Raw genomic sequence first — 14,262 nt, forward strand, 5'->3', positions numbered from 1 at the left:
ACATTTTTAAAAGATAATAAAATAAAGATTTAATTGTATTTTTTGTAACTAAATTTTTTATTTTTTGGCAAATTTTGTTACACAACTTTTGAAATTATACATTAAACCAATGAATTATTATGATACATTTACCGTTATTAATTGATTATTGATGTGACACATTATAATATGATATGATTAATTTTATATGTTTATTGACGATGTGTCACTTTATTCATTGTAAACATATGTATATCATGTTAATGGTCAAGATTTCACATCAATAGTTGATGTTATATAAGTAGTCAACTAATATGATAAAATATGTAAAATTTTAAAAGTTATGCATCAAAATGTATAATTTAATTTGAAAGTTGAGTAAAAAATTTCACAAAGCCGTGAAAGATGAGTGGTAAAAAGTACAACTGTACCTAAAATAAATAATGTTATTTCATTAAGTTATTAAAATAAATTTTTTAATGTTATTAAAAATAATTATTTAATAAATTTATCAAAATATATTTATTTAATAATGTTATTAAAATATATTTATTTAATAATGTTATTAAAATATATTTATTTAATAATGTTATTAAGATACATTTATTGAATAATTATATTAAAACATATTTATTTAATAATAATATTAAAATAAAATAAAATCAACTCCTATATATTAAATTGAATGTTTTCTTTTATACTAACATTTTTTATGAGTTTTTCTTTGAGAAGATTTTTAGATTTCTTTTAATTTATTTTTATTTATCATAATTATTTATAAATTTAATATAATAATTTTAACATAAATTATCAATGAATAAAGTAATCTTGTTCTACAATATAAATTATTTATCATAAATATAATATATAATTTATAAGTTTAAAATATTTATTTTTATAAAATTTAAATACAAATTATATATATTTAAATATAATATTTATTTGTATATATAATTTGTTATAAATTTTAGTTATATATAATAAAAATTTAACATGTATGATAAAATACTAATAAATAATCAAGTTTATTAATAATTTTATTCAAATGAATTTATTTAATAACATTATTAAAATAAAATAAAACAATATTATTTACTAAAATCATTTTATTTTTATTTTTTTAATTATATTATTTATTAATATAATCAGTTAAAAATTATTTAATTTAAACAATATTTTCCATATAATGAATCGACATCTAAATTTAATAGTTGACGAATGTTAAATTATTGATCAAATTAAATTTTTTTTTTAAATAAAAATTAAATATATTTATTTTAATTTAAAAATAAAAAAACAAAATTATGTATTAATAAAATTGATGGATAAAAAAAATGTAATTTAACCTTTTATTTATAAAACTCAATCTTAACTCAATTTCATTTAAACCCATGTTATTAAAAAAAAATTGAATTGTAAAAATTCAAAACTTAAAAAATATTGGATAATCTTTGTAACATGATCATTTATCACATTCAAAACTGAAAAAAGAATATAGTGAACTAAAATATACATGTTTTCCATTTCAATATAATCACAGTCGACTAAAGACTCCAATAGCTCAAAATAAAAATCGAAAGTTCGTACTTTTTCTTTTCATTTTAATTTTGTTGAATTCTTTACACATTATTTTAGTATATGACTAATTCCTTTAAACACAAAACAATATGGGTTAGATCCTTTGACAACTTACATTTTATTTAAACCTTTAACAAATTAGTCTTAATTTGGTATCAAATTCTCATGTCAAAGACACACTGAAAAATCATTAAAATGGGTCTACTCAACTTAATTTAAATTATTTGAATCTCAAAAATACTTTGAGTTTAATATTTATATATCTTCGGTGTAAAATATTTTATATTAACAATTAATAAAAAATTGTTAGACATAAATTATTGTAAAACTCAATAAATTTTTTTTATAAATATTAGTTTTTAATTAAATGATAGGGTAAACAACATTGTACAGACCATTTAATCAAAGTGTTTTTTCTTTATTTTTATAAATCACATATCTTTGAATAGAGATAATATTGTTCAAAATTAACGAATAGAATCACTATAAGTGACAAAATGCTCTTCTCAAATATACAAAGACTTTTAGACAAAGAGAAATTTTAACCAAAAAAAAATTGTAATCTTTAAACATTTTAGTAAAAAATAAATAGCTGGCTCAAAGAGGCATTACAAAATATTGCCAAATCTTTCAAACAAGGAACTCGCTGTAAAATAAACTATACATGGAAGAAAAAAAGTACGAAATATAATCTTTTGACTGAAGATTTTTTTCCATTAATTAGCTTGAGTTGAATATCGTATAAATGCTTCGTCAAAAAAGAAAGAAAAAGAGCGTCATATATATGTATACTATTCAAAAAAAGAGCATAATATAAATTGGCAGGTAAAGATATTGGTAAGTGCAAATAAGACAATAAAATGGGTAAATTGGTAAAAGATCCCCTCAATCTCTTGTTTCTCTACTTAAAGAAGTTAAATTGACACATGTAAGCCATTCATTTACCACCATTGCCCCTCACTTCCCTATTTTCTTTATATATATGCTTAGATTATTTCTAGTGTCTCTTCACATGTTTCATTTCTTTGGAGTTTCTAGTCTAAGATAAAAGAAGGAAGGAAGCACAAAGAAAATGGCTTCTGAGAAAGTTGATATCAGTGTTTTGGTTGTGGATGATGATGATACTTCTTTGGCCATCATTACTAACATACTCAACTCATTCGATTATAAAGGTAAGAGTTTCTGTGTATATTAACAAATATTCTATATAATTCATGAAATTAGTATATAGAGTAATATGATCTTAATTGATTTTTACATGAAACGTAAATGGATGTTGTTAATTTGTTTTTTTTTTTTAGTTTGTGAATTAAAAAACAGCGGCTGCATATCAAGTAAAATTGGATGAAACTATGGACTTGTAATAATTTCTTGCCATCAATGTTTTGTTTGTATTGGAATTTCATGTATTTTGATCCCTTTTTCAAATGTGTGCTGCGGATAAAACTCAAAATTTTCCCCAATAGGTTGAAATTAGTCATCCTATGTTTTGAAACTATTTGGGTAGAACTTCTTGAATGACCATGACTTGCATACCAATGCATATTATAGAAAATCTTCTAAGATAATCAGTATTAAGGAATCTGATCCACCATTTAAGTAGAATTTTCAATCACTTTTTTTTTCTTCATGTATATGACTTAAATTAAAGATTTTATTTTAAAAAATTAAATTTATTTTTACACAAATCAATGACTTATTAATAAATCGCATATATTAATTTTTTTTTTGACACAAAACTCAATTTGGATAGAGTTTCTTGAATCTTATCCTAAAGATTTTTACTCTCTTGTTGCTCTTTTGACACATGACCTTTGAGATTGTCTTCCAATGTTTTTTTATCCCACTTTTTTAACCGTATACAAGGCCCTTTTTGCCTTTATATGCTCCAAATATAAATCTTTTTCATGTCTCCATCCTTTATCTTTGTAGTCCAAATCTAAATCAAATTTACACTAATTCTTACTTCCATTAATATCACTAGTAAAGTAATCCTGTTATTTCTTTTTGACAAAACACAGTAATCCTACTTACTTACATAGCACTATTGATGTTTTGTAGCATTAAATGAAGTTACCGTGTAAATATGGATTTATAGTGTATAGAAAAATGTTTGGTTAATTTAATTTATTAATATAAATTATTAATTTTAAACAAATTAATTAATGATGAATTTAATAAGCTGAGATAAAGATAGAGAAAAAAAAATGTCTTTGTTTTAATAATGTTGAGTGCTTTATTAGACTCACTTTTATGCCGAACTCACCAATTAATTATATTTTAAATTGTGATTATATGTTATAGGGATGGTCATAATTTATTTATTTTTACATTAAAATCGGATAACAAATTAATTTTTATGTATATATATAAAAATAAATTGTTATGTCTTGTAAATTTGTTGATTTTTATAATTTATTTTAAAAATAAAAAAATATAATGCAATAAATTTTAATTAATTGACTATATATATTTTTTTAAAATAATAATGCATAAAAATAAACTTGTTATCTTAATTTATTTTAATCTCTCTCTAAATTTGGCTTGTGATTTATGCTCTTAGTGATAAATAGGAATGATAAAATATATGTAACTACATATATTTGCAGATAAAATTTACTATTATAAATAAATAGTTAAATGAGTATCTTCCTAATAATGGAGTAGAAATTGATAGTAAGATACTTGAAAATTTTAAAAATATTAAAAATAATTTTAATTATATAATATAATTTTATTTATTAAAATTATAATAATAATATCATATTCGAACTTAAGAGGCTACAAATACTATTCTAATTCTTTATTACTAGGTGGACCTTAGTAGTTATATATAAAGTAATTTGATTTAATTTAATTTTATTATAAATATATATCTCATAATTATTTTTTTAGTACAGATATGTTATATTTTTTTAATATAAATATATATTTAAAATTATTTATTTTAATTCTTATTTTTTTTTATTTAAATTTAACATTTTACAAATAATTATAAATACTCATAAATATCCGTAAATATATAAAAAAAATTCATAAATATCTCCTAAATAAATACTCATACAAGATAAGACGAGTGATTTTAATTACAACCTACCCGCGTTCCGTCCGGTTGTCATCTCTTATGCATGGAAAACATTTTAATCCTCCCCTCCTTCCAATTAATTAGTGTGGACATGTTAAATGAGCTGTCAACTCATTCTTATCATATAAACTTTGATTTCAGTATATTAAAAATTATCAAATCATTCTCTAAAATTATAATCTATACACATATATAAAGTTGATTTTTTTTAGTATACACATAGTTTGTTACAAATTTAACCTTTTATAATAAATATTACATAAACTGTATAATAAAAGACACAATAGTCTTTTTATGAAGAAAAAAAATTATTTTTGAAATTGTGGATAACCCATACACTATTTCATCAACATACGTGTATTAAAAAAAGGTTATTATGAAAACACGAAGTGTTTTCTTTTCTACTAGTAAGTTTAAAAGATATACATGATTAGTTAAAATATTTTATATTATTAATTAATTAAAAATTATTTTTGGTAAAATTTTTAAGATGGTTTTTATCAAAATTAACAAATTTATGAAGAATAATAGATAAAATTTTAATTTTAAAAAACTATGCCCAATAATAAAATAATTAAAACTATTATGAATAATATTTTAGAAGCAATGCATGTATTTGAAGAAAATACATAATATTTTTATATAATTTAATGTTTTTAGTAAAATATGAATTACTTTTGAAATTTAATTTATTGAGAATATCATTGTAATTTTTTTAAAATAGATGTGTAATAAAAATTGATTTTTTTTTTATCACATTCAATTCATTAATATTGTGTTACGATACAGTAAATTCCTATTAATATATATGTGAAAATGTTTTATATTAACATTGTATATAAATTTATTTTTTATTTTTTATTTTTACTACTTGCAATATTTTTTAGAATAAATTAAAATATTTAATTTATTTTAATAATTGTAACTTATCTTTTCAATGAATTTTGTGTTGATATGAGACAAGTTATTAAGTAGTCTAGGATCTCTAGTATAGTATTCATAATCCTAATCAATCTTGACAGTATTTGTGTTTTCCAATTTAAAAATAATAATAAAATTTAATTATATGTCATATATAGAATAATTAGAGTCTTAAAAGATCATGCATTTTAGGATTATCTTTTGGGTGCTTAATGCATATACCCACACCTATTTCCATCATATTTTTTTAATCATAATGTTGATATAAAATATTCATTAATTTCATCTATAACTAATTAATATTTATTAATTTTATCTATAACTAATTATTTCCATGGAAGAGTTTAACTAATAATCTTTAGTAGAGTTTTGTCTCAACTATATTTTTTTTTTCATCCACAACCCTCAAATTAGAAACTTTGGTTAAATTAATGGATTGGAAACTGCATATCTCATGTAAAATGTAAATATACTTGAAAACATTTTGGTTGAAAGCAGTAATGGATTGTGAACCGCATATCTCATGTAAAATGTAAATTATGTAAATTCACTCAATGAGCTTATACTTTACTCGATCTTTGGTTTTGAATTTCAGTTCTCATTGCCAGAGGCGCTCTTAACGCTTTGGATATTCTTCGAGAGTTTCAAGGCTTTCTTGATCTCGTCATTACAGAACTTCATATATCAGGAATGGACGGGGTTGAATTTCAAAAGCGTATTGAAAATGAATTCCAGTTACCAGTAATAAGTGAGTGGCATTCTTGTACATGAAACCACTGTTTCTTCTTTCATGCATATAGGAGTTTTTCTCTTTTCTTTTCTTTCAAATATAACATCAATGTACTTCAACATATGTTTACCAATAAAGAACATAACCAAGTGAACCATTATAACAAATCAAAGCTTAGGGGGTTTAGAAGGATACATTTAGTTTATAAGAATGGATTCAAGCACAAGACCTTGTCATATACACATACATAAAGAACATATTCACAAGTAATTTACACATGTTTAGAATAAGAGGTTACGTTAGAAAGAAAGTAAAATATACTAGTTTGGTCCTCATGAATGTACTCACATGCTTTCTGTTTTTGAAAGCTATTTTCTTTTAGTTTCTTGGGGAGAAATATGTGCAAAACCACTTATGCGTATTATTTAAACAGCTTAGGGCATATGTGACACATTCTCTTTTGTTTCATGCAGTGATGTCAGCAGATAGGAGAAAGAGTGCAGTGGCCAAGAGTTTAGCAAATGGTGCAGCACATTTTATTTTGAAACCCTTTTGCCAAGATGACTTCAAGGACATTTGGCAGCATGCTGTGGCTGCAAGGAAAAGGAAAATAAGTATTGAAAATAATGAAGGGGCCTCACTGCCAGGTGGTGGCGTTTTTATTCAGGATGCTAACTATGCAATACCATCCACTGTGAATAAGAGGAAAAGGAAGTACAAGAGTAGCCAAAAGAATAATAAGGAAGGCCAAAGTGAAGGAAAGCATCGGCTTGTGAAGAAACCAAAGATTGTTTGGACAGCGTACCTTCACAACATCTTTCTGCTTGCCATAAAACGTATTGGATTGGAGAGTAAGTAATCTGCTGCAAATATTTGGTTTCTTGATAATGCCATGAGTTTCTCACACTATATTATAGTTTACACTCAATTTACATTGATATAAAAAAAAGAAAAAAAAAGTAGTTCTTATATAGGTTCACCCTATTTTGGTGGTGTATGTAGGTGGAACAAAGAGTAAGATAGAAATAGAAAAGAAAAAGAAGAAAAAAGATGCTACATAAAGAAACTTCAAAGATAAAAAAAAAAAAAAAAAAAAAAAAAAAAAAAAAAGAGAGAGAGAGAGAATTGAGTATATATATATATATATATATATATATATATATATATATATATATATATATAATTATTCTAAAACGAAGATTAAGATAGATTTAGGTATGAAAGTTTGTTTATTATTATCTATAAGAATTAGAATGACTCCAATAGAATCTAAATTTAAGACTGCATACTATTCTAATCTTTTAACACCAGTTCGATTCTAATAGTTTAAGTATATAGTTTATGTATGTAGAAAAAGGAGTGTGAAAATATCACTAGTCTTATAGAAGCAAAACATAATTGGTTCTAATTATGGGCTTATCTTTTCACTCATGTAGGGGCAGTGCCAAAGAGAATTCTTGAAGTCATGAATGTGCCAAACTTGACAAGAGAAAATGTTGCCAGTCACTTACAGGTTTGGTAGCTTCTCAATTATATGACATGCATAGTAGAATCTTAGTAAAGCTCTATTGCGCATTCAATTATTTTTTCTTGGATAACACACTTCTTGCAAGTTCTAACCTTAAGTATGCACATAAATCACTTGCAGAAGTATCGCATATTCCTGAGAAAAGTAGCAGACAAAGGTTTAATCGAGGGCTTATCTAACAGGGATCTAAAGTCAAGGTTTGCTTCTGGCCTTTCACCATCAGTGATCAGAGACTTCCAAGCAGCAACTGCGAAAGCACGTGTTCCTGTGCAGCAATACATGAAAAGATTGGCACATCAATCAGCGTACGGAGGAATAGCCAATGCTCTTAAACCTTACAATCATGTTTCAAGAAGTACTAGTTATGTGACTACTACATTTGGAAGATCTAATCAATTTCCCTACTCATTGCATAAAGGCTTGAACATGAGGGTTCAACACCAGCATGGTGATTCTTTGAATCAAGCCAGACTTGGAATGCAATCAAGCTTTGCTACCAATAATGCTGGGGCCAATTACAACAATATTCAACAAAAGATGTTGGGAAGCTATGCCAACTCATCATACTATTCAAAAAGCTCTTGCAACAATGTTGGTGCTGTCTTTCAATCAAATGGAACAATGGGACACGGCTTGATCACTGCAAATGGCCTTAGAGGAGGTGTGAAATATGGTAACCAGCAATTGATGAATCAAAACTATGGTACTTCATTGGAAAATTATCACAAGTTTAGCTATGATCAAGTAAACTGGAACATGGGATCTTTGAACTACTCTAATAATAATAATCTGACTTGGAATAGTACTACTTATAATACCAACGGTAACATTCAACAGAATGGTGGATCACAAGTGGTTGGAAATGGAATGAAAGGAGAGTATAACAATGCTGTTGGTACTACGGATTCCATTGCAAACAACTCTAATAATAATCTGACTTGGAATAGTACTACTTACGATACCAGCAGCAGCATTCAACAGAATGGTGGATCACAAGTGGTTGGAAATGGAACAAAAGGAGGGTATAACAATACTATTGGTACGCTGAATTCTATTGCAAACAACAATAGCTTTGGGTTGATCAAAGGGACAACTCAAAATACAAATAGGAATGTTGTGGCACCTTTAGGGCAAGGAAATTCTGGTTTGGCTCAAGGAGGGTTTGCTTCTGCTTCTGCTTCTATTGCTATGGATTATGTCAAGTCAAGTGATCACCTTCCACCAGCATTTATCACTAATAATGGAACAGGAGCAGAAAATGTTTCTGTGAACCAACAAAGGTCACAGCAACAAAATGTCAATGTTGCAGGAAATGTCACTTCAATCGGTGAGGGTGATTTCAACCACCTAGCAGATGAAGTCGACCTTTCTGATCTTTTCTTGATGATAGATGAAATGGATATTCTTATTGAGGTAAGCCAGTTTTAGAAAAAAATTATTTATGCAAAGAAAATTTACCAAAATTATGATGAGGAATGAATTTATGCCAAAATAAAACTTTATATATTGATATACATAGAGAGGGGATATCAAGTGAAAATTCTTCTTACTGTTAAAATTAAAAACATTAAATTATTCTTTTGTCATATAACTATTCATAAATGTTCAAAATTAAAAATTAGCTAATGGTTATTTTAAAAAATTATGTTTTTTTAATTTTAATCATTGATCATTCAAATATATGATCCATCAGTAAATATAATTATACAAATATCATTTCAATATTATATTTGCTTGATTTTCGTCATGACTCTTTTGTTGTCTTAATCAGACTGGAGAGAATCCTAATGCAAGTGAACTTCCAAAGTCTGACTTTTCTAACTCAACTCATGCTGTGCAATCCCATGAACAGGTACATTGGTTGTTTTGTTATGCAGGCTTTTCTTTTGCACTTTTCGGCTTTTTTTTTAATCTACATTAGATGGGTATCTTGGAACATATATTACTTGTTAACATAACAATGTCATATTAGGAAGAAATTAAGAATCAAACAGAAAATAATGGACTTTACACAATCTAGTAATTTTGGCTCCTCTTACAATTAATTGTGTTTGCACTCTTATAATATGATAACATATAAGAATGACACATGTTTATTACGTCTCACTAACCATGGGTATGTATTTGACTCAAAATCTTCATATTGCAACAGTCCAACAGTGGTAGTGATATGATTATCGACCAAACTGAAAGCACATTAAATGTGTCAAACGAGTCCCCAACAAGCTCTGACAAGAATTCTAATCAGGTATGTCTCACAGGATATTCAACACTGTAGTTCGAGTAAGCTTTTATCAATTTGCACAATAACTCTTCTGTATTTTAATCCGCACAATTTGCATGTAGAATATTAATTTTCACTTGGTGAATATAACTTGATGATCCAGTAAAGAATGGTTCAAAGGTTTTTTATATATATAAAAGGAAATATTTAAGTTTATTTTTCAACCACATAACCCAACTTCTTTGATATCTAGCTGGGAGGCTATAGCGGATTTCTGGACATAGAATCCTTGGATAGGTTCATGGTGGATGATGTTTCCTCAGCACGTGACTCAGCTACTTATCAGGTGAGTCAACATACTAAAAATTGTTCATGTTATTGAAACTGGAATTTGGAAATGATTCTAATGCGGAATTTTTACTTTACTGAATAATGCAGGATTGGGATATGGATTTCATTGAAACCTTGTTTGCTGCTGAGACAAACTAGAGGGAATGAGAAGTGTGCTTCCATAGGATCATATAAAATTAGATATATATATATTACATATATATACATAACATTAATTTGCTTAGATATTTACTGCGTTTTGAGAAACTGAACTTTACTCCTTAGACAAATACAAAGACTGGGCAAGGGGAGATATATAGAGAGTGAGATGAGAGATAACTGTATAAACTAAATGCTTTGTCTTAAGTTCGAAGCTTGTTACCGTCATTATAATTTGGATGAATAAAAAAATATCAAATACTTTGAATTAAATTATATATATATGTTTGAATGTTTAATAAAGGACTAGGGCGCCAATAAATTATATATATATTTTTTGTATGTATCACCATTTATATCTAGCTCATTAGTTCTTCACAAAAATTATATCAAATTGAAGACAGTTCAATGATCTATTTGATTTTGAAAATATTTATTTTTATAATCAATAATACAATGTTATCCAACACTAGGAACCAACACCTATTTTTATTTCAAGTGACAAGCACTATTACAATTAACTTCTTTGTAAAATTTACCTAATTTTATTTATTAAAATGTTATTATAAATTAAGTTACGTAGTTTTTTACTATTTTTTTTTTAAAAAAATGTTACTATATATAGAACAATATTTTTATTTCAATATTATTTTTTCTAATTGTTTTCAAAATTAAAGTCTCATGTCGAATAAAAAAATGTCACATAAAAAGTATTTTTTTAATATCTAATTATTGTCTAAATTTAAAATTTTACATCAAATAAATGAATGACACATAAAAAGTATATAAAATTATAGAATAATACTTAAGATAAATAATCTTTATTATTTGATATAAATTTGATAGTAACTATCTTAAACCTTAAAAAGGACTTCTAGGAACCCAAGAGTCATAATATATAAGTGATAGCAACATCTATATTAAAACTAATTATTTTGTTGAGTTAACTAAAACTTCACATTATTAAAATTTATTAAAAGTAAATTAACAATATATAGAATTAGATAACATTTTTTAAATGTTACCAAAAGCTTTAGTTTTTGTTGTTGTAGAGGGCTTGGTTTTTTAAAATTTGTGTTGACAATTGAAAGTAATAAATAAATGATTTAAATACTTTCCATTCTTATAATTTCATGAATTTCATCTTTTAGTTGTTGCTATAATTTAGTTGTTGCTATAATTTAGAATATTTCATTTTAGTTTTTATACATACTGATTTTGTTTCCTTTTAGTCCTTAAAATTTTATAAAATTTATTTATTTTTGTCTATATAGTGAAATGAAATATTTTTAACTACAAAACTAAAAGGTAAAATTCATAAAAGTATAAAAAAAATGTATTTAAATCTAAATAAATTTGATTCTTTATTATTTAATATTTAATTAAGTTCTATTTAGAATCTGCTCATTCAGACTTACAAGTTGAGCGAGCACATTCTAGAAATTTAAGATTTTTAAAACGAATGAAATGTTGTATTTTTTTATATGCAAATATGTGAATATTTATGAAAAAGGTGTAGCAATAAAAAGTTGTGCTCTTTCACCAGAGTACTTTAACGAAAAGATTCAAGTGTGAAGGGTTGTATTTTATAGTGAAAAGTGTGTTTTTTTTTTTATAAAAAAAAATTAAAGGATATCTTATTGAAATTAGTTCTAGTGTCCAATTATTTTTGTTTAATCATTTTTTAATCATTATTTTGATAAATAAATATTTTATTATTTATATAAAGACAGGAAAATTATTATGTTGTCTATTGTATAACATAATGACATCATTATAATAGTTGGTTCATTGTAAGACTTATCAAGTATGATTTGAGTATGGGATTCTATTGATCATAGAAAACTAATTTTAAGCACTATTGTTAATTAGGATGATAATAATATACTAAGATTATTGTGAGTTGAATGACATTTCACAAGTATAAATATTAAAAATAATATTTATATTAGATGGGTTAATTGTAAAAAGATTTCATGCTAGTTATGTAAATGGCATATAAGTGTTTCTCATAACAACTAGTCATTTGACTTATGATTCCTACATGTAGGAGTTTTATGTTAGTGCTATCAAATGTCATCTATAACAAATAATTATAAATGTAGTTATTGGGTGCAATGATTCATGTTGAGAGGTGTGAGTGATGTAGGAAGAATTTGTCCCTCCTGCATAATATGAGTTGTGTTGAGTTTATTGATAGAATGAGACATGAAATATGTGTGGTCATGTAGTAATTAATGGATGTATGTGATATTAAGCCTATTTGTGTTTCAATGTTTACCTAAGTATCAATAAATAGATTGTTGAACTTAACAAAAATTACACCATTTTGCCTCGCATTCAATCAAGATGTGTGGATGAAATCAAGATGTGTGGATGAAGGGAAAAATTACTTAACAATAATTTATGTTTTGGTAAGTTAAAGTCTAATTACTAATATTTTTATTGATTGGGTACCAATGATGCATTGCTAGATATCAATCATTATTTATAATATTTAATATTATATTATATATAATATTTAAATATTATTATCAATTCACTACAAGAAAAATGCAAATTATCGATGGATAATTTTTAACCGATATAAATATGTTAGAAAATTTATATTTGTGACGGGTTTTACCAACAAAAAAAAATTCATAGGTAAAATTATATTACCGATAGGTAAATCCATCAGAAGATTTATATTTCTGATAGAAAAAAAATTTGTAGGAAAAATTATATTATGCATGGAATATTTTCAACAAATTTATATTAGTAGAAAATGTAAGAATTTTTGACAAAAATTAACAATCATATATTAAAAAAGCTCAATAAAATTTTAAATATATATATATATATATATATATATATATAGAGAGAGAGAGAGAGAGAGAGAGAGAGAAAGAAAGAAAGAAAGAGGTAGAGGAGGAATCAAATGACTTAAAGTAACTCTTAATAAAGTTACTCTCCTCAATAACTCATGGTGTATATTAAATTTTATCGATTCAATTGTTAAATTAAAAGTTATTAAATTTTACTAACAATTAATATAATAAAAAAATTGATTAGCTTGGGAATAAATTATTTGTTAACAATATAGTTAAAAAATTAATTATTTTAAATTATTTAACTAGAATCTTATTGACAATTTACTATATGATCTTGATATTTTTATATAACTAATATTTGATTTTAAATTTGATATGAAAATATTATGATATAATTAGATAATATTTTAAATTAGTATTTTATTAATGGTTGATAATTAAAAAATAAAACAAGGATATTTTATATCTTAGATTTAAGATAAATAAATATATTAAGTTAATTAATAATTTATTTAAAATATTAAAATTTAATTTATAAGTATGTAATAAAAAAATATTTATAATTTTATAAATTATATTATCATTATAAATTATAAAAATAATATTTTAAAATATATAAATTATTATTTATATTTTTAAATTTATAATAAATAATTTAAATTGTATCATAATACTAATTTTAAATAGAAATAAGTAGATTGATAATTATAAAAGTAAGTATATATATAAATAAAGATTAATTAAATATAATATAATTATTATTATAGTTAATATAATTGTTATATATATTATTATATTTTTATAACAGTTCGGACATACCAGAATGAGAGAGATCCAAAGATAGTACATGTAACGTCTAGTGTAACAGCCCAATTTTCACTGGGCCGTGGGCCCAATTTGTTGCCCGGAACGGGC

General features: G+C 24.6%; 1 protein-coding gene across 1 annotated transcript; it reads left to right on the forward strand.

Annotated features, from left to right (window-relative positions):
- Positions 1-5,615: 5,615 nt before the first annotated feature.
- Positions 5,616-12,983, forward strand: LOC109804032 (uncharacterized). The gene is made up of 8 exons (XM_083075107.1): positions 5,616-6,311; positions 6,767-7,144; positions 7,730-7,806; positions 7,942-9,234; positions 9,593-9,673; positions 9,974-10,069; positions 10,299-10,391; positions 10,484-12,983. The coding sequence occupies exons 1-8, from the start codon at positions 6,254-6,256 to the stop codon at positions 10,532-10,534; spliced, it is 2,127 nt and encodes a 708-aa protein (XP_082931233.1). The 5' UTR covers positions 5,616-6,253; the 3' UTR covers positions 10,535-12,983.
- The last annotated feature ends 1,279 nt before the right edge of the window (positions 12,984-14,262 follow it).

Source organism: Cajanus cajan, chromosome 1 (genome assembly GCF_000230855.2).
Source record: "Cajanus cajan strain Asha chromosome 1, NIPB_CcT2T_4, whole genome shotgun sequence".
NCBI lineage: Eukaryota > Viridiplantae > Streptophyta > Magnoliopsida > Fabales > Fabaceae > Cajanus > Cajanus cajan.

Excerpts from the sequence above, each read along its gene's own strand:
- LOC109804032 (XM_083075107.1), top strand. The coding sequence starts at position 6,254 with ATGGACGGGGTTGAATTTCAAAAGCGTATTGAAAATGAATTCCAGTTA. Across the intron at positions 6,312-6,766 it reads ATTCCAGTTACCAGTAATAA|TGATGTCAGCAGATAGGAGA; the intron begins GTGAGTGGCATT and ends TGTTTCATGCAG. Across the intron at positions 10,392-10,483 it reads GTGACTCAGCTACTTATCAG|GATTGGGATATGGATTTCAT; the intron begins GTGAGTCAACAT and ends TGAATAATGCAG.